A 26,891-nucleotide genomic window follows, 5' to 3' on the forward strand; every position below is an offset into this window, starting at 1 on the left:
ACTATCTTACCGTTGTCTCAATGACCCCAAAGCTTAATAAAACCCTATCACTCTAGCGTAGGGAAGGACGACTGTCACAACAAAGATCTCAGGATGTTTATAATGATACTGTGTACAGGATTACCGTAAGCCTAACACACACACACACACACACACACACACACACACACACACCGCACATGCACACACACACCCACACACACACACACAGCGCTGCATATATGCATCATTATTGTTGACAGCCAATTTATTCAGCGACAACCTTTTGCACCTGGTTTTGCAATCCAGCTTCTCTGTATAATGTGTGAGCCATGCCAAAGCCTGGTTGACAGCTAATTCTCACAGGGCTGCGTGTTAGAGTCATTTAGAAGCATAATGACTTATGGTTAACAGGAAACGACTGAGGCACCAGATTGCTGGATTGAGTGCTTTCAGTAAATGTTAGCTGATGTGTAACAATGGATGGTTGGAAAAGTGTTGAGAGTATCAAACTGTGACTGCCCCGGAGCGAACTAGCAGAACGTAGCTCATCAAATGATTGTATCCAAGGGACGGTACACTCTTAGAAAAAAAGGGTTCCCAAAGGGTTCTTTGGCTGTCCCCATAGGAGAACCCTTTTTGGTTCCAGGTAGAATACATGGAACTCAAAAGGGTTCTTCAGAGGGTTCTCCTATGGGGACAGCCGAAGAACCCTTTTAGGTTCCAGGTAGCGCCTTTTTTTCAAAGATTGTACCATGTTTTGATCCAGCATGAAAAACACTTAATAACTCATGTTCTTCTTAACCGAGTAAGTTAAGAAGGAAACAGTTACTGAGCGGGGCAAGGAAGTGACTTTCTTTAAAGTGGGCTGAATCATAACTAGACACCCATGCACAGAACTCAGACTTCTGTGTACATCATGCATTGATGTCTATGGGGATTTGCAGAAAATTCAAGTTCCCTAGTTAGGCCTGGGTAAAAGGCAGTATTTAATAGGGTTAGAGACTGTATTCCTCTAGTGGTGTTTCATATCTGATCGCTGCTACTGTACCAAACACACTGGGAACCACTGGCCAACAGTAGAGTTTACAAGGCTCTCTGTTTTCCTTGCATTTCATTTAGTTGATAATTTATCCCTTTAATTTTTTTCTTGCTATTATTGTAAGAGGCTGCAGGGACTCCAGAATAAGAAGGGAGGTGGGGCGTTTGCTCTAAAGCTTATTGTATCACCCCAACACATACGTGAATGCACACACACGCATGTACACACAGACACACACAGACACACACACACACACATACACTGACTCCCCCTCCCATCTTTCTTCACAGCTGTTTTGAGTCGGCGCGGCCTCTTAAATTTCTCCAGGCGAGACCTTTACAGTGGGGTGCTTCAAGTCTGCCATGATGCTCGAACATCTGCATGGGGCTTAGGGAGAGAGCAGAGAAAACAGCCAAATCTAAGGGGTGAGAGGTCACCGCATTATTTTATTATTTTAACAAGCACTTTTTAACATGCTCTCCAAGCGCAGCAGATCTTGATTATCTCAAAAGTGCTTTTTTATACAGAAGTATGAAGAAAAAAAACGTTCATTTTATTTTTAGTGTTATTTCAGAGGGTTTATGTGTGCAAGTGGATTTGAAAGGAAATTAAGTTAGACTTTGGGGAAAAACTGACACAAGAGAAGCCCAGGTATCCAGAAATTGAAAGCGCCTCGTTATTATAACAAGGAAAATGTGTTCTTGATCCAAGTGGGATTGGGCCATCCTTTAGTCTATAGGAACCAGACAAAGCTATTTGGTTTTATAAGTCTTTCTTTGGGAGCCAGCCGCTAATATCCTTGGTTGCTTTAGTGGGCTTTTTACCTTGTTATCACGTCGGCTGGAATTCATTGGTTTTGACTGTGGAGGGTCATAGCGTGACGAACTGAGTGAACCGTACCAGACTGTACTGGCACACTACGAGGAATAGAATACAACAATAGAGTAGATTTGAATAGAACCAAATGCATCCGATATATAAATAATGATGTTTCAAATATTTTTGTCTTCCCATACACATGTGCACAAATACTGGTCCCTCTGCCCATCATCGTTGACAAATTACCAACATTCTGCATAGTACAATCTCCTGATTGACAATACACAGGAACTATTTTACTGGAGTGGCTTAGTTCCCTATGGTTTGTCTGGGGCATTAATACTGGAAGTGCCTGTCCTTCAGATCCACAGTTATGTATGAGTCACAGCCTATAATGGGTCATAGTTAGGCCTAATACACTTCCTCCACTTACCGCTCAGACAGGCGGGAGGAAATAGAGCTCAGCTTCAATATTACGGAGGTCTTATACAGTACAGTACACTACAGTCCAACTTCACCCTGCTGACAACTAGCAAGAGCCATACAGTGGGCTGGCTATGTCCTCTCTTTGCCCCTTGGAATCATGCAGGCTTGTAATGACGCCACAGTGTGTCCTGTCCTACTACTTCGCGTATTGCTTTTTAAATCAAGCATTGTCATATTTTGATATATGAATCTTCCTTGACTTGTCGGTCTATTGACAATTATTGTCAGCAGAGTGAGAGAGGTAGAGACAGAGAGAGACAGAGAGGGAAAGAGAGAGAAAGAGATGGTGCTAAGGGTCTGAGAGGCATAAGACTAGTAGCCATGACTCCCCATCCTAATCTGTGTCTTTAGCCAGTGGGTTGTCTTTATAAACAGTTGTAGCAGCCATCAGATGGTAACTACTAGCAGAAGCATAAACAACCATGCCTTTGTCTGGACCTGCAGGCTCGTGGCAGTCTATCAGTCTATCCCCTATCCCTCTATCTTGTTCCCTCCATCTCTAGCTATCCCTCCCTCTCCACCACCACACACCCCTATCCCGCACCTCACTCCTTCTATCCCTCCCCTACTTCTCAACTCGCTTCACTATCCCGCTTTCTCCATATACACCTCCCTTTACAGCCCCGCTCTAAGTATCTCCTCCCGCTCCTGCCATCCCTTTTCACTCTTCCACTCTGTTCTCCACCTCCCTCCATCACATACTTCCCCAACCACCTTCCTTTCCTTCTCCCTTCATCACACATGCCTGGACACACTGTCTACAAACCTACCTACACACCCGCTTCCCTCAGGACCCTGGTTGGTTCATCCCAAGAATCCAGTGGGTTCAGATAGGGCATCAGACTGGCACCAAGACAACAGGGCTGGGGCAGAACAGACCATGTTGTTAGACGGGGGTGGGAGGGGGTTGTTTATTTTTCTTTCCAATGTTGCATGTCTGAGCCCGATGCTGTAAATGTTAGGTTGTTTACAGTAGAAGCAGTAATGTTAGTATATAGAATGTTAATGGACAGTGGTAGAGCAAGGAGTTTTCCCTGAACACGTAGCCTGACTATGGAAACATTGACATTTCAGCAGATGCTCTTATCCAGAGCGACTTGCAGTAATGAGGGGATACATTTCATACTGGTCCCCTGCAGGAATCAAACCCACAACCCTGGTGTTGCAAGCGCCATGCTCTACCAACTGAGCTACAGGGGAGTACCTCTGGTCTCTAGTTGTTATTGCTGGTATAACTAGGACTCTGAGTTTTTCCTGGTGAGGCCATGTGGTCAGGAAGAACACCTGGTCCTAGTCATATTCACCAGGAAGTACATATCACATACAGTACTGGAAGGGTTGTTTCCCTATCCCCATAGTTTCTTTAACCTCTGTTGCATTCCCTTCCTACCGTTACTAGCCGGCCTTCGATTGCTGTGACTACAGTTACAGAAGCAGTTTTGTGGCCAGTGTATGTGTTATCAGTATTACTCTACAGTCATTGCTGTTTTACCATCATCTGGGAAAGTACTGTGTGTTCAATAATTGCTGGCCATCAACCGCACCAGAGTCTGTGACACCCTGGCTTCACCCCAAATGGCACCCTACTCCCTATATAGTGCATTACTATCAGTCCTGGTCAAAAGTAGTGCACTATATAGGGAATAGTGTGCCATTTGGGATGCAAGCCTGTAAGACTCCATAAGATTACACAAGCAATTGTGTTGAATGTTACTCTTGGCAACAGCTTCGGTCCAGAGGCAATTTACTCTATGATTTTGTTGCAATTTGCTGAGGATAATTGTGAAGTGTGAAATCACACCCTCAATTCCCAGTTGTAGAAAGGTTAACTTTTATAAAGGTTTCACATTATTCAGTTGTGATTACACAGAATGCAATATTCTATATATGAAAGGAGGACTGGAGACCTGGGAAAGATTTTGCTACTCGTATTATCACTCGAATTAGTATTTAATTAGTACACACATGTTGAGAAGGGTGCAGAAACCATGTGTGTTTGGCATTGGCATGTTGTTCAAGGCAATGAAAAAAGTATTTCATTTGAAACCTAAAAGATCTCTTTCATAGTGTATTCTCTCTCTCTCTCTCTCTCTCTCTCTCTCTCTCTCTCTCGCCTCCCCCCCCTCCTCCCCCCTCTCCTCCCCCCCCTCCTCCAGGTGACCATCGAGGTGGTGGAGGACCCACAGACAGAGATGGAGATGGACCTGGCCAAGGAGGGGGGGGAGGGGGGCCGCAACGACTGGTCCCTGTCATCGGAGGAGTGGCTGGGCCACAAGAAGCTATTCTGGCCTCTGTTCTGGGAGTACCCAGACCAGGCTGAGAGCGGGCCTGGCAGCAGGACCAGCCTAGAGGAACAGGAGCAGCCCACAGAGGACTATAACTACAACCCCGAGGAGCAGGAACCTGTACTTAGTGGGACCGGGGGGACTGGGGTGGGGGCAGGCGTGGGTGGCGGCTGGGCCAGCCGCTGGAGCAGCAACAAGGGATGGGACTCCAAGGAGAACTACGGTATGTTTTTTATGATGGAATGTTTGTTGTTGTTGTAATTATCACGAAATGATAGATAAAGAAGGAACAATTCGGCAGAATCAAGTTACAATGGGTGTTTTTCAATATGCATACCACCGTGCTCCACGCTCTCATGCACCGAGTGCATACTACGAGGACATTCTCTAGAGTACGTTCTACGAGGACATTCTCTAGAGTACGTTCTTGTGAGCATGACAGTGTGGAAAACGCATAAAACAGTACATTTGACAAGCACTCGAACTCCCCGGGCCCATATGGGCTTGCATCTGCACACACTACAGTGGGTATTGTAGGCAGGTAAACATGTCAAAATGAACATAGAATCTATTTATTAACGTATCAAGATCAAATATTGTAGTCAGGAAACGTATGAGATGTGAATGGGCAACATGTCATTCTGAAGTCAGAGTTTATTTTCTCTCACTTCAGCTCAAACAATGACCATTGATTTCAATAAACGTTACACCATTTTTTACATGGTTGCATCATAATTCTGTGCGTACTTTCTGTTGCGGCTTGCATCGATGTACGCTTCAAAATGTATACAAACAGAGTATGCATCCGAGAAGTGCCCTCCGAGCTCCATTCCACATTGATTTGGACTCCTACCCCTCCGTGTTCCAATTTGTGAAACATCCAATGTGTAGCACCACCACCTACCTGGACGATGCACTGCAAATAACATCCTCTTAAAAAGACACCTTTTTAAAACACCCCACAGGAAGCAGAAGTTTTGGCCCTTCAGTTTCTTCGACAATGATTAGATAAGGTTTCTAGGAGAATGTATGGCTTGTGTATTGTTACTGTACCATTCTATTGTAGAAGAGGGTTCCTCCTGTTTGTTTGGTGTCCCTGATCTGATCACAGATCTGAGAGAGGGCTGGTGTTTGTGTATGGTTCGGGGGTCAGTGGTCAGGGCATGTATGTGGCGAGCTGTCTGAGATGTTTTTGTCCTGACAGTTTCCTCCGCGAGGCTCAGAGACAGCAATACGGGCCTCCGTCCCCCACTGTCTCTCCTTTTCTCCCCCCGCCTTACTCTCTGTTCCTACGACATGATTTATGATTCGAGGCTGTTCGCTCAAGGTCCGCTACATAAACATGTCAACTCCCTCCCTCCCTCCCTCCCTCCCTCCCTGAGGCTCTCTTCCAAACTCTCCCTCCCTCCCTCACCTCTCTGATGCCTATCAGTTGTAAAACAGCCAGCCAGGGAGCGAGAGGAACAGGACTTGGCCTGTGAGGTGTACTGTGTTCACCTTGGATAAAGTCATGTTCATGGCATGAAAGATGATTGGATTGTTGAATGTTTAGGCCTACTGTCTACTGGGGAGACAATTAGAGGTGTTTGTTGACATCCTAGAGATTCAGATTTATGTTCCAAGAACTTAAAGATTTAGAGATAACTTACTATAAACTTGATATTGTATACTGTAGGCCTGTAGGTTAGCCTCTTTAGAAATGCTGCTTTTGATGGTCATTATGTCCCATTATAAGACATCTAAGAAGGTTGATCTTTATAGTGAAAACTGCCCAAGACATGCTCTTACAGACTACTCTGTATAGCCTTTCCTTATCCTCTCCCTTCCCTTCCAGGGATAACTGTAGCTAACTATTTTAATATGTGGATCATATTATAACTGAAATAATATGGCCAAAATAGAATGATTACAGTAGTCAAGTCACAGGGCTGCATTCAATGAAGAAGGTAGGAACATTTTCGGAAGACCTTATTTCGGCTCCGGTAGTTATAATCTGTCTGAACCTTGAACTCTCCTTGTCAACCCTCAAGCTCATTCATTAAGCCCTCTGGAAAGAGCTTCAGTTCTTGGCTCTGGCTCTGTGTTACTGGTTTTTAGTTGGTTGTTTTATTGTTCTCTCTCTCTCTCTCTGACAGTAGCAGTTAGCCACCAGACTAGCTAACAGCTCTCTAATGCTGTTAACCTGATCAGTAGGCACTCACCTCTAAGTGAGACCAGTCAGCCCACAGTGCTACGGCTCTGCTTTGTCTGTAGCGCTCTGCCAAAAGAGCTCTGATAGATTATTACTATTCTCATATTCACAGCGGACAGGCCACCATTGTCTGGGGGGTGGGGGGGTTGGATGGAGACATGTTGGCTAGTTGGGGGAATGGGATGGGAGGTTGGGGTGGGGTGGAGGCCCAAATCTTTTTTTGTTTTCTTTTCCTGTTCATAGTGAATGTATTATTTATTATTCAACTCTATGTATTTCTTAATGTTATTTTGAGTGGTAGCCTACAGGTACAGGTTTTATAAACTTCTAATTTGAAATGGATAGTAATGTACCCTAAGAAAAAAACTATAAAACAAAAAAATATCACAACAAAAATGATTAAAAGACAAGATTAAAGATATGGTAGAATACAGGTCAGATAATAACAGAGGGAAAGATAAAGCTATTGGGCTGGAGAGAACAAATTGAAAGGGGGAGAAAGAAAGAGATGGAGAGCACGAGGGCAAGCTCAGGGAGGAACTGAGAGAGCGAGCGAGCGCTCGACCGTCAGTCCATCGTGTGTGTCCTTTGAAGTGTGTGTCCTTTGAAGTTGACACTGGTTCTTGGGATAGAGCAGTCATTTGAACCTCTGCTGGCGCTGACTCTCAGGGTAATGGTGGCATGATGTCTCCTCACAACCCCCTGGCCAAACAACTAATATTTATTTGTGATCATTTAGACCGAAGAGAGGGGGGGAGCACAGGCATTTAGGGGGTGGAGGAGGAGGGGCTGGAGTTGTCAAATCAAATCAAATTGTATTGGTCACATACACATATTTAGCAGATGTTATTGTGGGTGTAGCGAAATGCTTGTGTCCCGAGCTCCAACAGTGCAGTAGTATCTAACAATTCACAACAATACACGTGAATCTAAAAGTGAAAGAATGGAATTAAGAAATATATAAATATTAGGATGAACAATGTCAGAATATCATTGACTAAAATACACTAGAATACAGTACATACATATGAAATGAGTAAAGCAGTATGTAAACATTATTAAAGTGACTAGTGTTCCATTATTAAAGTGACCAGTGATTCCATGTCTGTTTTGTTGAGGGGCAAGTGGGGCCCTCTTTTTAATGCCAAACTTAATTTACTCTTCCCTTCCCAGAAGTCACTGAGATTACACAATGGCACAGGAGAGAATGGCTGCCGTTTTACAGTCTCCTAATCAATTGTGTTATTGTGTGTGTTTTTTTTTGTTATTTGTAAATGATTTTGCACGTAATGTTTTTCTCCACCGTCTCTTATGACCCGAAAAGAGCTTCTAGAAATCAGGACAGCGATTACTCACCTCATATTGAAAGACATTTTTTTCTTTAACGAGTCGGGCGAGAGGGATTTACTCCAGACACCCGACAAGGCCCAAATCCCCGTATTTCGAGGACGAAGGTCAGGGTGCCTTGTAAGGATCTGGTGGTGAGTGGGTAATTTGCCTTTACCATCGGTCCTATTAGCCTACGTACAATTATTGGATAATAAAATAGATGAACTACAAGCACGTATATCCTACCAACGGGACATTAAAAACGGTAATATCTTATGTTTCACCAAGTCATGGTTGAACGACGACATGAATAACATACAGCTGGCGGGTTATACACTGTATCGACAGGATAGAACAGTAGTCTCTGGTAAGACAAGGTCTATGTATATTTGTAAACAACAGCTGGTGAACGATATCTAAGGAATTCTCATACAATCGTCGCCAAAGGTTTTGAGAATGACACAAATATTAATTTTCACAAAGTTTGCTGCTTCAGTGTCTTAAGATATTTTTGTCAGATGTTACTATGGAATACTGAAGTATAATTACAAGCATTTCAGAAGTGTCAAAGGCTTTTATTGACAATTACATGAAGTTGATGCAAAGAGCCAATATTTGCAGTGTTGACCCTTCTTTTTCAAGACCTCTGCAATCCGCCCTGGCATGCTGTCAATTAACTTCTGGGCCACATCTTGACTGATGGCAGCCCATTCTTGCATAATCAATTCTTAGAGTTTGTCAGAATTTGTGGGTTTTTGTTTGTCCACCCGCCTCTTGAGGATTGACCACAAGTTCTCAATGGGATTAAGGTCTGGGGAGTTTCCTGGCCATGGACCCAAATTATCGATGTTTTGTTCCCCGAGCCACTTAGTTATCACTTTTGCCTCATGCCAAGGAGCTCCATCATGCTGGAAAAGGCATTGTTCGTCACCAAACTGTTCCTGGATGGTTGGTAAAGTTGCTCTCGGAGGATGAGTTGGTACAATCCTTTATTCATTGTGAGCGAGCCCACTCCCTTGGCTGAGAAGCAACCCCACACATGAATGGTCTCAGGATGCTTTACTGTTGGCATGACACAGGACTGATGGTAGCGCTCACCTTGTCTTCTCCAGACAAGCTTTTTTCCGGATGCCCCAAACAATTGGAAAGGGGATTCATCAGAGAAAATCACTATACCCCAGTCCTCAGCAGTCCAATCCCTGTACCTTTTGCATAATATCAGTCTGTCACTGTGCGTGCAGATGCACTCACACCTCCTGCTACCATTCCTGAGCAAGCTCTGTACTGGTGGTGCCCCAATCCCGCATCTGAATCAACTTTAGGAGACGGTCCTGGCACTTGCTGGACTTTCTTGGGCGCCCTGAAGCCTTCTTCACAACAATTTAACCACTCTCCTTAAGAAACTTTCAAAGTTCTTGAAATGTTCCGGATTGACGAAGTCTTAAAGTAATGATGGACTGTCGTTTCTCTTTGCTTATTTGAGCTGTTCTTGCCATAATATCGACTTGGTCTTTTAGGGCTATCTTCTGTACACCAACCCTACCTTGTCACAACACAACTGATTGGCTCAAATGCATTAAGAAGGAAATAGATTACACAAATTAACTTTCAACATGACACAACTGTTCATTACAATGCATTCCAGGTGACTACCTCATGAAGCTGGTTGAGAGAATGCCAAGATTATGCAAAGCTGTCAACAAGGCAAAGGGTGGCTATTTTGAAGAATCTAATATCTAAAATATACTTTGATTTGTTTAAAAAAAAATTGGGTTACTACATGATTCCATATGTGGTATTTCATAGTTTTGATGTCTTCACTATTATTCTACAATGTAGAAAATAGTAAAAATAAAGAAAAACCCTTGAATGAGTAGGTGTGTCCAAACTTCTGACTGGTACTGTATATACACATACTTAAAGAAATATATTTTCCTTTGTTACTTTCTAACCCTTCCACCCGTCCCCTAATTGGAGAAAAACTACTGAACAACAACGCTAAGGCTTCTACTTCCAGCTTGTACATACTATATACATTTTCCGGGCACAGTCTATTTTACAATAGTTATATTTTGTTTGTTTTTTCTCCTGTCCTTCCTCTAACCTCGACCTCTCCCATCTATTTCTTTCACAAAAGTTCTGAACCTATATACATTTTACGAACACATTGTTTTACATTAGTCATCTTGTTGTTATTAGTTATTATTATTCCCAACCTATTATTATTATTCCCAACCTTCAGCTCCATTCAACCCCTCCCATCTATCTCTTAACACCATCCATATTGGATTTCTATTTGCCATATCTTTTTCAACTGGGCTGTGATATTTCATAAAAGTTTTGAACCTTTCTATTCTCATAATTTCTACAGATTTTTGATAAAAGTATTATTATTTTATTGATCGATTGACTAAAGCTGTGTTCGAATACTTCATATTTTGGCGAATTTAGTACAACAGTCGGGAACTTTTGGCATACTAACTATATCCATACCATGACCAATAAGCTCCGGTTAGTGCGGTTGGTAGGAGTATTCGAACACAGCTTATGACTTTTCAGGTCATCCAGTAGTGCTATCTGCAGAGTTAGCTCCAAGTAAATGTTGCAATTCTTCAGCCATTCCTGAACCTGCGACCAAAAACAAGCTACATATGGACAGTACCAAAACAGATGATATAATGTTTCTGTCTCGTCGCAGCAAAATCTGCAGAGCTGGGAAGGTTGTATCCCCCATGTATATATAATATTCTATTGGTTGCAAGAATTTTGTATAATAATTTAGACTGAATAATTCAAAGTTTTGAATCCGGCGTTGTTTTGCGTATCAGTTTGTCAAGGCTTTGGGTAACTGGTGAAAAGGAGTCAGGTGCAGGAGAGCTGAGATGCATGGACAAGATATTTAATACATGAAAAACACCAGTATAGAAACAATACAACGGTGCGTGAAATATACCGGTACCACAAAAATTACACGGGTGCATATTACAAAACCCGGTAACAAAATAACAGCCGTCAGATACAGCCATCAACATAGAACAAACACACACAATTACATGTTGGAAACAGAGGGTTAAATAATGAACATGTAATGGGGGAATTGAAACCAGGTGGGAAAAACCCACAGACAAAACAAATGGAAAATTAAAAGTGGATCGGTGTCACGATTCCCACCGACGGTGGCGCCCCCTCCTGCTCGGGTGGCGCTCGGCGGTCGTCGTCACCGGCCTATTAGCTGCCACCGATTCCCTTTTGCTTTTCCCTTTTTTTATTTTGTGACACCTGTGGTCAATTAGCCATTAGAGGGGCTATTTAGTTTAGCTGGCCCGCTCCTGTTCGTGCCGGATTAATGATTGTTTCTTGTTAGACGGCTTATGTTCGTGTCGACGTTGTTGGACGCCGTATGTATTTTCTCCCCTGTGTGTGGGAACATTTGTTTTTTGTGTGAGTGTATATTAAAAACACCACTACCCTGTGTTCACTGCTTCCTGCGCCTCATTCCTCCTCCACGATTACCAAGCCGTAACAGAATCCCGCGCCTCGATAGAAGGCATGGAATCAGAGGGAGCAGCGGCCACTCCTCTGCCCTCGATGGAGGAACGCGTACTCCACCACACGACAGTCCTCCATCGCATCGGATTGGCAATGGACCAGATGATGGAGAGGATGGACCGATGGAAGAGAAGTGGTATCCTCTCTCCACCTCCACCTCCCCCGATACAGCCATCTTCGCCTCCCATGACGTCTGGCTCTGGCGCGCTTCGTCTGGCGCTCCCGAGGGAGTACGATGGGGCGGCGGCTGGGTGCCAGGTGTTTTTGCTCCAGCTTGAGCTGTACCTGGCCACCGTCAGACCTGCTCCCACGGGGGAGGAGAGCGTGAGTGCCCTCGTTTCCTGCCTGACGGGCCGAGCTTTGGAGTGGGCTAATGCGGTCTGGAACAGTCCAGACTCGGCGAGGGACCACTACCCAGAGTTCACCCGCCGTGAACGGCTGTTCCACCTCAGGCAGGAGACGAGGAGTGCCCAAGACTTCGCGCTGGACTTCAGGACCTTGGCTGCTGGGGCGGGGTGGAACGACAGGGCCCTCATAGACCACTACCGCTGCAGTCTCCGGGCGGACGTCCGCAGGGAGCTGGCCTGTCGGGACACAGCTCTGTCCCTGGACGAGCTGATAGATATGTCCATACGACTGGACAATTTGCTGGCTGCCCGCGGGCGTTCGGAGAGGGTCCTGCCCGTTCCACCCCCGTGCACCCCCGCCCTACCCCTATGGAGGTAGGGGGGGCCGTGCCAAGGGGCACCGGAGGAGGTGGCTCCTCCTGCACCAGCTGTGGTCGGAGAGGACACACGGCCGACCGGTGTTGGAGGAGCCAGTCTGGGAGTCGAGATGGTAGGCAGAACACTTCTCGGTCACCTCAGGTGAGTCAGCACCAGATTCACCCAGAACCCCCTGTTGGTCATGTGTTTTTACCTGTTTTGTTTACTAAATTTTCTCCCTCTAGGGCGCTAGTCGATTCAGGCGCAGCTGGGAATTTTATGGACCGTGGACTTGCCATTAAGCTGGGCATTCCGCGGGTGCCGATAGATTCCCCTTTCCCCGTGCACTCCCTAGATAGCCGACCATTAGGGTCAGGGCTAGTCAGGGAGTCTACGGTGCCACTGGACATGGTAACGCAGGGGAATCATAAGGAACGCATTAGTTTTTTCCTTATTGATTCGCCTGCGTTTCCGGTGGTGCTGGGGGTCCCCTGGCTGGCTGGTCACAATCCCCATATTTCGTGGAAACAGTAGGTTCTCCAGGGGTGGTGAGAGGAGTGTTCAGGTAGGTGTCTAGGAGTTTCCATAGGTGCCACGTCGGTGGAAAGTCCAGACCAGGTGTCCACCGTGCGCATTCCCCCTGAATACGCTGATTTGGCGATCGCTTTTTGTAAAAAGAGGGCGACTAAATTACCACCTCATCGACAGGGGGATTGTGCAATAGATCTCCAGGTTAACGCTGCGCTTCCCAGGAGTCACGTGTACCCCTTGTCACAGGAGGAGACGGCGGCTATGGAGACATATGTCACGGAATCCCTGGGACAGGGGTACATTCGGCCCTCCATCTCACCCGCTTCCTCGAGTTTATTTTTTGTGAAGAAAAAGGAGGGAGGTCTGCGTCCGTGCATTGATTACCGAGGTCTAAACGCTATTACGGTGGGGTTTAGTTACCCACTACCTCTCATCGCTACGGCGGTGGAATCATTTCACGGAGCACAGTTCTTCACAAAACTGGATCTCAGGAGCGCGTATAATCTGGTGCGTATCAAGAAGGGAGACGAGTGGAAAACCGCCTTTAGTACCACATCAGGCCATTATGAGTACCTCGTCATGCCGTATGTGTTGAAAAATGCTCCAGCCGTCTTTCAAGCCTTTGTTCACGAGATTCTCAGGGACCTGCACGGGCAGGGCGTGATTGTCTATATCGATGACATTCTGATATATTCCGCCACCCGCTCCGCGCATGTGTCCCTGGTGCGCAAGGTGCTTGGTAGACTGCTGGAGCATGACCTATACGTTAAGGCTGAGAAGTGTGAGTTTTCCAAACGAGCCGTCTCCTTTCTGGGTTATCGCATTTCCACCACGGGGGTGGTGATGGAGTGTGACCGCGTTAAGGCCGTGCGTAATTGGCCGACTCCAACCACGGTGAAGGAGGTGCAGCGGTTTTTAGGCTTTGCCAATTACTACCGGAGGTTTATCTGGGGTTTTGGCCAGGTAGCGGCTCCCATTACCTCACTGCTGAAGGGGGGGCCGGTGCGTTTGCGATGGTCGACGGAGGCGGACGGAGCCTTCAAGAAGTTGAAGATGCTGTTCACCGATGCACCCGTGTTGGCGCACCCGGACCCGTCTTTAGCGTTCGTAGTGGAGGTGGACGCATCCGAGGCTGGGGTGGGTGCCGTGCTATCACAGCGCTCGGGTGCGCCATTGAAACTCCGCCCCTGCGCTTTCTTTTCGAAGAAGCTCAGTTCGGCGGAGCGTAACTACGATGTGGGGGACAGGGAGTTGCTAGCAGTGGTTAAAGCTCTGAGGGTGTGGCGGCACTGGCTTGAGAGGGCTAAACACCCCTTTCTCATCTGGACCGACCACCGAAACCTGGAGTACATCCGGGCAGCGAGGAGACTGAATCCACGTCAGGCGAGGTGGGCCATGTTCTTCGCCCGGTTTAGGTTTACCATCTCCTATAGACCGGGTTCCCTGAATACTAAGGCCGACGCGCTGTCCCGTCTCTATGACACGGAGGACCGGCCCATCGATACAACTCCCATCATTCCAGTGTCTAGGCTGGTGGCACCTGTGGTATGGGAGGTGGACGCGGACATCGAGTGGGCATTGGTGTTGGAACCTGCGCCTGCGCAGGTGCCCGTGGGGCGCATGTATGTGCCGCTCGGTGTTCGTGATCGTTTAATTCGGTGGGCGCACACGCTACCTACTGCGGGTCATCCTGGTGAGGCGAGGACAGTGGGGAGTCTAAGGGGGAAGTACTGGTGGCCCACCTTAGCTAAGGACGTGAGGTCCTATGTCTCTTCCTGTTCGGTATGTGCCCAGAGTAAGGCTCCTAGGCATCTACCAAGAGGGAAGTTACAGCCCCTCCCCGTTCCACAATGACCATGGTCGCACCTGTCCATCGACTTCCTGACAGATCTTCCCCCCTCTCAGGGGAACACGGCGATTCTGGTGGTTGTGGATCGGTTTTCTAAGTCCTGCCGTCTCCTCCCATTGCCCGGTCTCCCTACGGCCCTGCAGACTGCGGAGGCCCTATTTACCCACGTCTTCCGGCACTACGGGGTGCCGGAGGACATTGTCTCTGATCGAGGTTCCCAGTTCACATCCAGGGTCTGGAAAGCGTTTATGGAGCGGCTGGGGGTCTCGGTCAGTTTGACCTCCGGTTATCACCCCGAGAGCAATGGGCAGGCGGAGAGGGTGAACCAGGAGGTGGGCAGGTTCCTGAGGTCGTATTGCCAGGACCGACCAGGGGAGTGGGCGAGGTATATTCCCTGGGCTGAGTTAGCCCAGAACTCACTTCGCCACTCCTCTACTAACATATCACCCTTTCAGTGTGTGTTAGGTTACCAGCCGGTCCTGGCACCATGGCACCGGAGTCAGACCGAGGCTCCTGCGGTGGAGGACTGGGTCCAGCACTCCAAGGAGACCTGGAGAGCCGTCCAGGACTCACTAAAGGAGGCCAGTGCGCGGCAGAAGAGGAGTGCTGACCGCCACCGCAGTGAGGCGCCCGTGTTCGCACCAGGAGACAGGGTCTGGCTCTCGACCTGGAACCTGCCCCTCCGTGTGCCCTGCCGGAAGCTGGGGCCGCAGTGTGTGGGGCCCTTCAAAGTCCTGAGGAGGATAAACGAGGTGTGTTATCGGTTGCAACTCCCTTCCTATTACCGTATTAACCCCTCGTTTCATGTGTCTCTCCTCAGGCCGGTGGTAGCTGGTCCCCTTCACGAAGATGAGGTGCCGGAGGTCCCTCCACCCCCTCTGGACATCGGGGGGTCCCCGGCGTACAGCGTACGGGCCATTCTGGACTCGAGACGCCGGGCGAGGGGCCTACAGTACCTCGTGGACTGGGAGGGGTACGGCCCGGAGGAGAGGTGCTGGGTGCCGGCGGCAGACGTCCTGGACCCATCTATGTTGAGGGAGTTCCACCACCTCCGTCCGGATCGCCCTGCGCCTCGCCCTCCGGGTCGACCTCGAGGCCGGCGTCGGCGCGCTGTGGGAGCCACGCGTCAGGAGGGGGGTACTGTCACGATTCCCACCGACGGTGGCGCCCCCTCCTGCTCGGGTGGCGCTCGGCGGTCGTCGTCACCGGCCTATTAGCTGCCACCGATTCCCTTTTGCTTTTCCCTTTTTTTATTTTGTGACACCTGTGGTCAATTAGCCATTAGAGGGGCTATTTAGTTTAGCTGGCCCGCTCCTGTTCGTGCGGGATTAATGATTGTTTCTTGTCAGACGGCTTATGTTCGTGTCGACGTTGTTGGACGCCGTATGTATTTTCTCCCCTGTGTGTGGGAACATTTGTTTTTTGTGTGAGTGTATATTAAAAACACCACTACCCTGTGTTCACTGCTTCCTGCGCCTCATTCCTCCTCCACGATTACCAAGCCGTAACAATCGGTGATGGCTAGAAGACCGGTGATGTCAACCGCCGAGCGCCGCCCGAACAAGGAGAGGGACCGACCTCTGTGGAAGTCGTGACACAGTTCATAAACCATGTGCCATGGAATCGGTACTTAAATATCTCTTCCCAACTATTTTGCAATCTATATGGCACAGCAGTCAATTTTTTGATCCTTAAATTAAACTGGTATACTTATTTATTTATCACAATTTTCTTTAACCAATTATTGTCTTTAATGCATGCCCGCCAGACAAGTTCCCTACTTTTTCCCCCTTCCACTTTCCTCTTCCATTTGTGTGATAATGCTGGAATTAGTTGGTTGTAATTTTGGGTTTCCATATATTTTTGTTAGCTGCATGTGTGACATAACTCCACCAGTCCTATTTATGATATCATTTACAAAGATTATACATTTTTTAAATTTTTTTATCTTCTTTTTTAATTTTTTTAATCTATTAGTATATTTGAGTTTAACCACAATATTAGTTGTATTATTTGTTCAGTTTTTTTTCTGGTGGAGTAAATGTAAATTGCAACCAACCTATGGCTATATTTGGGAGATTATTTCCTTTTAAAATAACTGAAAGTGCGAGGTTGTAATCTGAATAAAGTGAAAAAGGCCATTCTTGAACATGGGGTGAGACATTCTTATGAATTTGCTAGAGAACCAGTTCGGATTTAAGTATAACTTTTGTATGACTGAAGCCTTTAGTGATGCGTTTAGTGCTTTAATATTTAATAATTTCTGTCATCCAAATTCATATTCATTATCATTAGGAGACCTTATTTGTTTATATTTGGCACTGTACATTTAAGGAACCCATAATGTATGTTATGTGCTCAGTTTTGTCACACCCTTAGTATACAAGAGAGCAAGAAAGGGAGAGTTGGAGGTGGGGTTTATTAAGAGAAAGAGAAATGGAGAGAGGGATGACAAGGAGGAAGAGGGAGAAGGAAACAGAATGAAAGAGGGAAGAACAAGACGGGAAGAGAGACAGTGTGTGTGTGTGTGTGTGTGTGTGTGTGTGTGTGTGTGTGTGTGTGTGTGTGTGTGTGTGTGTGTGTGTGTGTGTGTGTGTGTGTGTGTGTGTGTGTGTGTGTGTGGCTACAGAGACTACAGAGCATTCCAGGATTAGTGTTAGTGAGTGGAGGAGTGCAGCATGTCACCCACACCTCTGTGTTGTTTGACTTGGCCAGCCAACATGAGAAGGCTCCTTCAAGACACACACACACACACACACACACACACACACACACTGTAGTCTGCCAACAGGAGAAGGCTCCATCTCATTCAACACCAGGCCCAGAGCTCACAATTAGCCCCAAACTAGCAACCAACGGCAACTAGCCAAAAACATATTAACTGCCGGAGAGGCAGCAGGACGCTGGATGAACTAATCTCCTTTTCCTCTCTTCTCTTTTTTTCTATGTTCTTCTCTCTCGCTCCATCCCTTGATCACCTCGTTGAGTATGTTCCTTGATGGCTCTCCTTTTGCACTCCTCCCTTTGTCCTACCTAGCATGTGTCCCTATGCCCATCTTCTTCCACTTGCCCTTTCTCTTACATTTTTACCCTCTCCCTCTCTATTTCTTTATCTTTTCCATTACTCTCCCTCACTGTGTGTCTCTCTCTTTCCTATGTCTCTCCATCTTTTCTTTCTTCCTCTCTTCCTCCTTCCCTAACATGGGGAAAGAACTGATTGTTCATTAGAGAAACAGAAAACCTATTAGCTAGCCTAGTACAGGGCTAGCTGTCCTGGGGCACTGTTTGTCTTGGCTTTGTTCACTCCGCTGTATGCTGCTGAGAATTTGCCATTGACATATTTATTACAACCAAGAGAAACATACACACACATACACAATGGCACATGCACGAGCACGCAAGCACACACACTTGCGGATACACACACATCTACACGCGCACACACACACACTGGTACATAGACATGCTCACACACACACACACACACACACACACACACCCTAGCCTGCCAACTGGCCCCATATCCTGATCATTAGCGAGATTATACTTTCCTGAAAAATATGCAATATTAATTCACGCGTCATTAACTTCTGTGTGGAAACTGAGGGAGCAGTTAAGCGTCTCTGGTGGTGGGATGGAGTCTCACTGAGACGGAGAGAAGCAGATTCCAGATCAGTTTACAGCAGGTTGGTGTTTGTCTCTTTTAAGGAGAATCACTTTACCTGACAGGTCTTAGATCAGAATATAGCAGCTTGATGTCTGTGTCTGTTAAAGATATTCACTTGTACTTGACAGGTTCTACAGTAGATCAGAATATAGCAGGTACAGTGTCTGTTTTATTTTTGGCGATTGAGTCCTCAGCATACATAGACGGACAGGCTTTACTCAGAGCCAGTGGCAGGTCATTAGTAAAGATTGAAAAAAGTATGTCTATAGCAGGTACGTTTTTCTCTGTTATAGACATCATCCTGTGGAACTAGCTAAAGCAGGTACTGGATTAGTGTTTGTCAATCCTGGTCCTAGGGACCCTAGTTTTTTCCCCCTAGCATTAATACACCTGATTCAAATAAGCAACTCATTATCAAGCCTTTGATTAGAATCAGGTGTGTTAATGCTAAGGCAAAAACTAAAACCCTAACCCTAACCCTAGTGAAGTTAATGACAGCCACTAGCTACAGCCCTAGTGAAGTTAATGACAGCCACTAGCTACAGCCCTAGTGAAGTTAATGACAGCCACTAGCTACAGCCCTAGTGAAGTTAATGACAGCCACTAGCTACAGCCCTAGTGAAGTTAATGACAGCCACTAGCTACAGCCCTAGTGAAGTTAATGACAGCCACCAGCTACAGCCCTAGTGAAGTTAATGACAGCCACTAGCTACAGCCCTAGTGAAGTTAATGACAGCCACTAGCTACAGCCCTAGTGAAGTTAATGACAGCCACTAGCTACAGCCCTAGTGAAGTTAATGACAGCCACTAGCTACAGCCCTAGTGAAGTTAATGACAGCCACTAGCTACAGCCCTAGTGAAGTTAATGACAGCCACCAGCTACAGCCTCATGAAAAGACTCTCACTCCTTTCTGAAGCCTCCTTGGCTTTTTGAAGTGTGGTTTTTTTGGTCTGCTCCAAGACACGGTTGTTCCTGGTGTCTACTTTGTTCTATGTTGTTCCTGAGATACTAAGATACTCAGTTGTTCCTGCCACAGCCAGCACATTGAAGAAGGTTTATGTATGCATGTTAGAGCTGACAGATGAACACTCTACTGTAGCTCCAAACATGTTTGGTCGTTGCTGCTTTATTGCATAACGCTCTCACCAGCTGGGTGAGGAATTCACTAGGCTCACTTCAAAGACATACCGCACTTCTCTAATATAACCCTTTGCTTTTTTTTCGTCCCTCTTTCCCCCCCTTTCTCATCTCTCCATCTCCCCCTTTCTCATCCCCCCATCTTAGAGTACGAGGAGGAGGAGTGGAGCGTCTGGTCTCCATGCAGCGTCACCTGTGGCCATGGCAACCAGAAGCGTATCCGTTCATGTGGTTATGCGTGCACGGCGACCGAGTCCCGGACCTGTGACCTGGACAGATGCCCAGGTGAGAGAGACACTTATGTAATGTCATCAACAATGGCCATGTTTCGTGGCTGTGTGATGTCATCAGACCTTGCCTGCCTCTGGTTGGGTCCCAGTAGTTCCAAATAGCATCCTCTATGTGCCGCCTTTCCTTCATGATCACTGATTTCAAAGGACTTTACACGTGTTAAAGCAACAGGCTAAAACGTATCCAGCCTTTCATATATTAGTGATCAGTTCTACAGTGATCGTACCATTAGGCTTTTCCTAAAAGGTCTGCCTGATGCTTCTAGTACAGGGCTCTTTATATCAGTACAGTTGGGACATGGACAAACGTGATGTTGATCCCTGTTAGTGTGTTTAGTAGTGAGCTGCTTGTTCTGTTGCCCTCCTGCAGAGTCCTGGTGTGTACACAGCTCCATGTCTGTTTTAAAACGCTCAATGAAGGCTCGTACTGCTACCCAGGAAGGTGTGTGTGGGTGCGCGTGTGTGTGTGTTGGGCATAGACAGTCCCCCTAGTCATATCAACAGCTACTCAGAAACATTTTTTTCCCTTTGCCTACGGTATGAGGCTATCCATTCAGCAGGTTTCCTAACCAGTGTCTGCGTCCCTTCTCTCTGTAGATGACCTGTTAGCAGTGACTGAGCTGATACCTCTGGAGACAACAAATGGCACTGACTCCCTCGACACAAGTATGTTGGTTGAAATGTGTATATGACAAGTTGGTGTGTGTGTGTGTTTGTGTGTGTGTGTGTGCATGCGTGGCTGTGTATTACCTGGTTGTCCCTTTTTCTGTAGCCAACGGCCCGTTCTAGTATTTGGGGGGCCTTAATGGTCTGTTCCGTTTAGGGGGGTTTAAACTGTTCTACTGGGGCTCCAATCATAGAGAGACTGCAGGAGTCCAGTTGGGGTAGTCAGAATTTTCCCTCCCTCCACCGCGTTAAGGATTGCTCCACCGAGATTGTTACAAAGCCCATGAAAAACCCAACTGTTCCTCCAAGAAATGTTTGAATTGCTTTTTAGTTTGTCTTTTATTGCTCTCCCTACGTCTGGCACAGGCCAGTGAAAGGGATAGGTCTTTTCACTCTGGGCAAAAATAACAAAGAATGCGCAACAAAAACATAACAAGATAAAGTGTCCATTTTTTTTTTGCTCTTTCCCCAATCCACTACGGAACATAAATGTTTATAATGAATAGGTTCCAATTTGACCGCAGCCTCCAACATTTTATTCTCTAGCACTGACTATGGCTTTGTTTTTTAACCCGCTCTCATTTGCTCTCCATGGTCTTTGAGAGCTTTGCAGCCCCCCGGTTCAAAGTAATGGGTTTTAACGCGCTGAAATCACTCCTTTATGCTTGGAACGTCTCTCTAGTTTCCTCAGGGTTACCAACGCTGTCTTAGCTTATAATCCTCCCCGAAAGTCATCTTTTTATTACGGCCAAAACCTGAGCTGTCGAAAGAGAGCGGTTGATTACCGTGATTAGTATGCATTATAGTATTTCATAGATATATATACTGTATATATTCTATGTGCTGGAAAATGTATTAAATATGGTCCGAATCCATTTTTTATTTATATACTCTGTCACGCCCTGAACTTTCGCACAGATCACCCATTGACATCTATGCATGATTTGTGTGAAACATCACATTTTCAATGCGTTATCACGGTTGTGATAATGGACGGACCAAGGCAAAAAATGATAATCCTCCATAGAGAACGAAGGGCTCTCTATGGTGTTGTAGGTCAGGGCGTGACTAGGGGGTGTTCTAGTCGATTCATTTCTATGTTTGGGATTGAGTATGGTTCCCAATTAGAGGCAGCTGATTATCGTTGTCTCTAATTGGGGATCATACTTAAGGTGTCCTTGTTCCCACCTGCTTTTGTGGGATATTGTTTTGTGTGAGTGCATTCTGCACCACGTAGTTCACGGTCGTTGTATGTTTTTTGTTCAAATTTTCACTGCAAATAAAGATGTGCAACTCAACACACGCTGCGCCTTGGTCCGACCATTATCACGACCGTCACATACGCATTGAAAATGTGATGTTTCACACAAATATGCATAGATGTCAATGGGTGATTTGTGTGAAAGTCCATGGTTTGTTTGTGCCTTCAGCTACGATTCAACTCTATATGTTTGCATCACTTATAGTAGCAGGTGCTTAGTGTATGTTTCTGTGCTTATTGATAGTTAATTGATTTCTGCTGATCATTGATTGATCCTTGTCGATTGACTTGTGGTATCGATGGATAGTTTATTCATCATCTGTTGACTCCTGTATGATTAATCTCCTCCCCAGACGTGGACAGCTGTGAGAAGTGGCTGAGCTGCAAGAACGACTTTCTCCAGAAGTACCTCCATCAGGTGCTGACCGAACTACCCAGCTGCCCCTGCTCTTACCCATCTGAGGCCGTCTACAGCGCCGTCAACATCTTCGACAAGACGCTGCGTAAGACCTACCGCTGGCGTGACGCCTCCGGCCCCAAAGAACGGCTGGACATCTACAAGCCCTCCGCTCGCTTCTGCACACGCTCCATGCTCTCCTTCGACAGCACCACACTGGCCGCGCAGCACTGTTGCTACGATGACCACATGAAGCTGATCACACGGGGGAAAGGGGCGGGCGCGCCAAACCTCATCAGTACGGAGTTCTCACCGGAGCTGCATTACAAAGTGGACGTGCTGCCCTGGATCCTGTGTAAAGGGGACTGGAGCCGCTTCCACTCTGTGAGGCCGCCCAACAACGGGCTGCAGTGTGCCCACAACCCCACAGAGGACGTGTACCAGGCTGAGCTAGTGGAGGCCCGTGAGTACTGAGGGAGGAGAGGGGGAGGAGTACTGAGATCCTGAGTGGGGAGAGAGACACTTGGTTCCAATGGCTCTATTGGATTTGGGCATGGGCCATGTACTGAATATATTGTATTAACTATCAGTTGCTTTGGATGAAAGACCTGGAGACCCCCTCCCCCTTACTCAGTGTTTGGACACATTATGGTACAGAGTTTAGTGAATAACGAAATTTTACATTTTTCTAATCAGGCAACCCGGCAGCCACCCATCCAAAATGGAGTCAAGTTGAGTACTCTTATCTGGAGTGGGTGGGAAAACTCTAAGAGCGTCGCGTCTTAATGGCGCGTTGTTATGACATCATCACCAGCAAGCATTTCCTCATTGGATGACTCATCAGAATCCACCTGCCAATTGGAATATGCTTTCCCATGGATGACTTACTGTGGTGTTACGGGAAGAGAAAAAAACAACTATTTTCTAACTGGTAATTTATTGCTTGTGAAAGTCTGGATTTTGGAGAGCATTTTTTTGGGCTACACTCAAAAAAAAAGAAAAAAAAACACTGGTTTGTAAACGTTGGGAAATTTTAAAGAGGGAGAGACTGCAATTAGATTGTCCTAGTTCTCTCTGACACCCCTCAACCCACCACCCCATAGACTCACATGTGCTGCTGCTATTGAGAAAAGGGATGGGGGGATGGGTACAGGGGGATGGGATGGCTCAGTGGTTGCAATGGGCTGTTCCAGAACCCCTGAGGGAACATGGAGGAACATGGATAGTGTATTTATTGGACTCATATTGGGCCTGTATTGTATTTACTCAAATACTCTGTCTCATGAAAGGAATTCCTGTCAAGCTGCTAAAATGGGGATGAATTCAACACAGAATGTTAGTTGTTGATTGTCTTAGACTTGAAGCTCTCTCTCACAATCTCTGTCTTCTTTCTATCCACCTCTCTCTCCCTCCCTCCCTCCCTCCCTCCCTCCCTCCCTCCCTCCCTCCCTCCCTCCCTCCCTCCCTCCCTCCCTCCCTCCCTCCCTCCCTCCCTCCCTCCTCCCTCCCTCCCTCCTCTCTCTCTCTCTCTCTCTCTCTCTATCTCTCTCTATTTCTCTCCCCAACGCTCTCTCTCTCTCTTGGCCCAACTCCAGTCGGAACAAAAAAACAGACTGATCAAGCACAGCCCCAAGATGCATTGTGCTTTTCTTACTTTCTTATTTCATGTCAAGCCACATATTTCTTTGGAGATGTTGACCCCTAGAACTCTATTGTGTTATTCATCCAGTCATATCCAGTATCAGAAGACCAGATACTCATCCTCCTGAGCCATTTGGCCGTAATGCTCCGTCAGATAAAGTTGCACTGGGTCATGGTTAGCTAATCCTGGGGGAAACATAAAAATACATTGTTGAAACCTTGAAGGTCTCTCTGTCGCTCTCTCTCTCTCTTTCTCTCTCTCTCATCGACAGACGCACCGCTTGTATTCCTCCTAAGGATTGCTCCATCGTTTAATCTGATCCATAATTGAGCCGTATTGAGATGTTTTCCTTTTATCGCCTGTTAACAAGTCACGGTGTTGCATTCCTCGCAACCCGAGACACTCAGAGAGACAGTCGTAGAGGTGCTGGAAAAGAGGGAGAGAGGTAGGAGGGAAGAGGGGGAAACGCTTGGTAGGGGGGCTTGAAAGGAGAGAGATACTTGGACTCTCTAGGGGTGAGGGGGAGGATGGAGTGAGGCTGGAGGTAGAAGTGAAGGTGCAGGAGAGGGGTGTCTGGGCTCAGTTGATGCATGGAGGTCCTTTCTCCAGAGAGGAGTGGGAGTTGAGCAGAGGGGAAGTGGAGAGACATCTCTGTAAACAGTGGAACCCTTTGAAGAGCTCTCCCCTTCACTGGTGTCCAAGACCTGCTGCCTCTCCCCCTCCACCCTGTCTTGTTGCCTGGTGTTGTTTTAAGGTCTTAATACTAACCCTGGTTATCAGACTGAGTGCCATTGAGAGATGTTGAGGCTGAATACATCCTGAAAGAATAGTGTTGATGGACAGCTCTCCCTCTCCACACTGCAATGACAACAGCAGAAACAATACACAACCTTTGGTGTTACACACTCAGTCACTCTCTCTCTTATTTTTACATTTTAGTAATTTAGCACATGCTCTTATCCAGAGCAACTTACAGTAGTGAGTGCATACAATCTTAATACTTTTTCATTCTGGTCCCCCATGGGAAATGAATCCACAACCCTGGCATTGCAAGAGCCATGCTCTACCAACTGAGCCACACGGGACTTATCCTCTCCTTCCCTTTTTTATACTCTAATTACATCCAGGTCACCCGTGATACAAGTCAATGTTCGACGTCCATCCACATCTGACGACGTCGGGAAATTATGTGTAAACCGGCCACTAGGAGCAATAGTGAGCACTGTTACCTTCAAGAAGGTTTTGGTTTTGCTATGGTGTTGTGTTGTGGACGGGGATTGGGCGTAATCATCTGCCTCTGATTTCAAAGGTTGCAAGTTCAAAACCAGCAATGGAAAGTATTTTTGTTTTTAAGGGTATCCCAAACTTTCAACCTTACCTTAACCATTTGGAGTTACTGCCTAACCTAAGAATTTGGAGTTAATGCCTGAGGTTAACCGCTAACCTTAAACATTTGGAGTTAATGACAAAACCTAACTTTAAACACTTTGAAATTTGACATTTGGAACAACTTCTGAATTTGACGTTTAAGAAACATGGATGAAAGTCTAATTCTGACGTGAGACTGTGGGAGCTGGTAGCTCGATTGCTCCTTTTCTCCTTTCCTCCCTCTCTCTCTCTCTCTCTCCCTCGCCCTCATCCATGCCCATTCATAACTGGCTCAAGTTGGCATAGGGGAATTCTCTGTAGGTTGTCATCAGGCCGTCACTAAAGACAAACACAGACACACACACACACACACACAGAGAGTCAGGCAGCCCTCCAGTATTCCCTCAACATCCTGCACTCTGCCATATCGAAGCCAGTTAAGCGAATAGCGTTTGGAAACTTCACAGAGATCCCAATTCATCAAGATGCCAATCACAATAAGAACACAGAGGGCTGTAGTAGTTGGACTCAGACACACTGACGAACATAATATGAGAAGAGCGTTACAGCCTCTGGTATGAATAACGTTTTTTTTTTTCCCTCAAATTCTCTCAGATGAAACAGCAGCATGACATGCGTTCTCCTTCATCTGTTGAGACACGGTGCTGGTAACATTTGTCCACATTCTCTGATCAAAGCCTTGCCATTTTTCACCCTTTTTTCCCCCTTAACCCCCCCATCGGAGGACACAAATATATTTTTTGTTTTTTTTACAGCTTTTTTGCTACTTATACATGCATTGTACATATAGATTTTACATACATGGTACTTTTATATAAAGCAATCACATAACAATAATACATTACCGAACATGAGCTCTTTAATCCCACCCCTCAGCCACTCTCAGCCCATCCCACCTATCACTGCAGACCACCCTCGTTTGGTTTTCATGTGCCATATATTTTTCAAATTGTGCTGTGATGTTTTACATGGATTTTGAACATTTTAATCACATAGTATCCAAAGCCTTGTCATTGAATGTGATGTGTTCCTATGGACTCAAACTGCCTTGACCATCACGTTGTTGCTTCATATCACTACCAAACACACAGCCAAGTGAACACAGACAAAGTAATGCAGTGATTCATATGAGGAGTGTACGTTGGGATATGACCAGTTAACCATCCACAGTCCCTGGAAGATATCCATTACTTCATGCCAGACACAGTCAGAATGGACTCAATTAAAGAGGGAATTTGTCCCAAATAGCAGCCTATCGCCTATATAGTGCACTATTTTGGACCAAAAGTAGTGCATTATAAAGGGGATAGGGTACTATTTGGGATGAAGTCCCTCTTTAATTGAGTCCATTCTGACTGTTTGGCATGGAGTAATGGATACCTTCACACTACACTGGGTTCATCTTCCATTGGGCCCAGCTGTGAAAACCCCCTGAATCCTCATGGCATTAACAGCTCAGGCTCACACTGCTGCATGGCTCTCCAGCCTGCCTGCTGCTGCCTCAGGTTTCACCATCACATTACACTACACTACAACCACTACACCCAGTGGAGGCTGCTGAGGGGAGGACAACTCATAGTAATAATGGTTTTCATGTGTTTGATACCATAACATTCACTCTATTGCAACAGCCTCCACTGACTCTCACAGCATATCTCTCTGTCCTAGGAATGTACT

At 46.4% G+C, this 26,891-nt stretch overlaps 1 protein-coding gene across 1 annotated transcript in view; it reads left to right on the plus strand.

Annotated features, from left to right (window-relative positions):
- The window catches only part of ism2a (isthmin 2a), a 52,051-nt gene extending 28,444 nt beyond the window's left edge, over positions 1 to 23,607 (plus strand). The window contains exons 3-6 of the mRNA XM_014196118.2: positions 4,483 to 4,834; positions 19,717 to 19,854; positions 20,457 to 20,525; positions 22,140 to 23,607. Coding sequence (XP_014051593.1) covers positions 4,483 to 4,834; positions 19,717 to 19,854; positions 20,457 to 20,525; positions 22,140 to 22,657 — 1,077 coding nt within the window. The 3' untranslated portion in view covers positions 22,658 to 23,607. The remainder of the gene's footprint in view (positions 1 to 4,482; positions 4,835 to 19,716; positions 19,855 to 20,456; positions 20,526 to 22,139) is intronic.
- Positions 23,608 to 26,891: the final 3,284 nt, after the last annotated feature.

Source organism: Salmo salar, chromosome ssa01 (assembly GCF_905237065.1).
Source record: "Salmo salar chromosome ssa01, Ssal_v3.1, whole genome shotgun sequence".
Taxonomy (NCBI): Eukaryota; Metazoa; Chordata; class Actinopteri; order Salmoniformes; family Salmonidae; genus Salmo; species Salmo salar.